The sequence below is a fragment of the Bison bison genome, unplaced genomic scaffold (assembly GCF_000754665.1).
Source record: "Bison bison bison isolate TAMUID 2011002044 unplaced genomic scaffold, Bison_UMD1.0 scf7180017864527, whole genome shotgun sequence".
In the NCBI taxonomy this organism is placed as follows: Eukaryota; Metazoa; Chordata; class Mammalia; order Artiodactyla; family Bovidae; genus Bison; species Bison bison.
This window is the reverse complement of record NW_011495078.1, coordinates 1,033,531-1,036,163: the sequence shown is the minus strand read 5'-3', so window position 1 is coordinate 1,036,163 and position 2,633 is coordinate 1,033,531. Positions and strand designations below refer to the sequence as shown.

Genomic DNA, 2,633 nt, shown 5'->3' with positions numbered 1-2,633 from the left:
TGATGCCGCCCCAGGAAGATGCCACCCGTGGTTTGTTGTCGGAACCCTCAGGGTTTTGAGTTGGAAAGAGGACAGACTCACTCCACTAAGGCTCACTTCGGCCACGCAGAGCGAGTCATCGGGTGGGGCGATGGGCTGAAGGTCTTGTCTGCTTAAAGCGTGGGCTGGAGGCAGGGTGGGTACTGTGCACACCGAGACTCCAGCTCCCGGGCCGTCCGGTCTGGCGCGTGGGGCGCCGAGGGGGAGACTCGGGCGGCCTGCAGGAAGAACTGGGCGCCCACAGACGCTGCTGGAGCCGGGGGCCTGGGTGCAGCCCACCCCCCATCACGGTGACATCAGGAGGTCCCCGCGTCTCTGGGGTTGGACGAACAGGCGGTGGGTGGGTGGGATGCTCGGACGCTTGTGTTGAGTGTGGAAGAGGCAGTCTGTATTAATAAGAGGTGACTGGACTTTCTCTCCGCAGGTGTTTGGAAACTGGACGTTCGGGACCCTGGTGTTCACGGTGATGGTGCTCACCGTCACCCTGAAGGTACCTTCCCTGCACACACGTGCTTCTGTGCGCTGGCCACCCAGTGGCCCTGGCCCCGACCCTGACCCCGGCCCGCCAGGGTCCTCTCCCCACCACTAACATGGCCTCGGCCCTGAGGGGCGAGCTCAGAATTACACAGCAGGGGAGGAGGGAAATGCCACAGCCTTTTCTGTGTGAAAGGACTGGAATTAGACTGCTTTTACACGGCAGGCAGCCCCGCCCCCGGTGTAGTCAAAGGGCACTTTAACTGAAACAAGTGTATTGTGAAAAACTGAGCTCGTTTTTAAAGTCAAGTCAGGCTCTTCGTGAAGTATCGTCATGAAGGTCCCAAATCCTACCAACCTGGGTTGGAGAGTGAGACAGGATGTCCCAGAGCCATATCCTGGGCAGTAGCATCTCCTGCAGGGGGCGCCCCCACCCCGGGGTCCGGGCACTTTCCGGCAGGGTGGGCCTGGGGAGCCCTGCTCTGGAATCTGGGCTGTGTTTCTCCCACACAGGCCCCTGTAGACGCTCTGGCTGAAGTTAGGGGTTTGTGTCTGCTTCCTGTCCCGCCCCCCCGGCTTCCTTCTCCCAGGCTCATGCCGACAGGCCCGGTGGCCCCACGGCTAACCACCTGGTCTCTCTTCAGCTGGCACTGGATACCCACTACTGGACCTGGGTCAACCACTTTGTCATCTGGGGGTCGCTGCTGTTCTACATCGTCTTTTCCCTCCTCTGGGGAGGAGTCATCTGGTACGGATTTGATGATTTCTCAGTCACCGTCGTATCACCGCGGCCTGAAGGCTCAGTCCCACCTCGTCCCGCGTGTGGGTGCAGGTTGCGTGCCCACTGTGTGCAGGAGGGTCTTCACGCCAGGGCCCGGGGCCCACGGGGCCGAGGCAGGGTGATCTCCGCTCCCTCCCCCAGGGGAGACACGCTGCATCACGAGCGTGACGGGGGATGAACAGGCCAAACCCTCCAGGAAGGGACCGATCAAAGGTCGGGGACGGCTTCCCCAGAAAAGCTGTTATTTAAACAGAAACTTGGGAGAAAAGCGCTGACTTCATCCTGTGAGTGTTCTGGGCTGCTGGCCCTGGGCTGAGGCAGGGTCATTGCTAAGGAAGGGAGCCCCGCAGGCAAGTGCCCCAAGGCAGGCCCGGAAGGAAGGCTCCTCCGGAGACCATTAGGACGCCATGGAAGGTTTTAAACAGAGGAGCCACAGAGCCCAGCTGCACTTTTCAGAAGGTCACCGTGCTGCCGGTTGAACGTCCACCTCGGGGTGGACAGAGACTGACCCAGCGGTCGGTCCTGACGGGCAGGCGGCGGCTGCGTCTGTCACGAGTGTGCCTCTGCACGCACTGTTCTGCCCAGGGTGTCCTGTCTAAGTGGCCGGCCTGGTGAGCTCCTATTCACCCCTCAGAACCCGGGGCCCGCGTGCTCCTCGGCCCTTCCCCCGGGTCACGTCACGTCACAGGCGGGCATGTCCACCTGGTCCCCGGGCGCTTGTTCCCGCCTGTCACACAGGTGCAGGGGCTCCTGTGACGCCCCCCTCGGGCGCAGCACGTCCTGAGCAGGGCTGTGGCTGGGGGCAGTGAGCTAGGCCCAGGCCTGCCCAGACGTGAGGCTGGAAGCAGTGTCCCGTCCACCTGGCCTCCCCGCTACTGCGCAGGGATTAAGGGGGAGGGCAGGCGGCCCCCGACCCTGGGGAGAGGCCCCTGGTGCATCCGGTCCCCGCGTGGAGGCTGCTGTGTGGACGTCCACCCGGTGGCCCGCTCCACTGCTGACCTCTAGTGGCCATTCCGTGCATTACATGTCGGGAAAACCAGACCTGCCCTTGGTGGATTTCCCGCCACCCGACTTCTGGCGTGAGATCCCTGCGGCTCTAGTGAGCTTTCCAAGCGGCTGTGTAAGAGAAAGTCTCCCCCAAAACCCCCCACCAGCTCCTGGGCCTGGACACTTCGGAGCATGAAGCCGTGAGACTTGAGTTTAGTGCAGTCACTGCCCATTTCTAAGGCATCCCAGGTGGCTCAGATGGTAAAGAATCTGCCTGCAATGCAGGAGACCCAGGTTTGATTCCTGGGTGGGGAAGATCCCCTGGAGAAGGGAATGGCAACCCGCTCCAGTA

General features: G+C 62.2%; 1 protein-coding gene across 1 annotated transcript in view; it reads left to right on the top strand.

Annotated features, from left to right (window-relative positions):
- The window catches only part of ATP11A (ATPase, class VI, type 11A), a gene marked incomplete at its 5' end in the record, with an annotated part of 51,329 nt that overhangs the window by 39,761 nt on the left and 8,935 nt on the right, over positions 1 to 2,633 (top strand). Inside the window, 2 exons of the mRNA XM_010831452.1 lie at positions 464 to 529; positions 1,158 to 1,261. Coding sequence (XP_010829754.1) covers positions 464 to 529; positions 1,158 to 1,261 — 170 coding nt within the window. The remainder of the gene's footprint in view (positions 1 to 463; positions 530 to 1,157; positions 1,262 to 2,633) is intronic.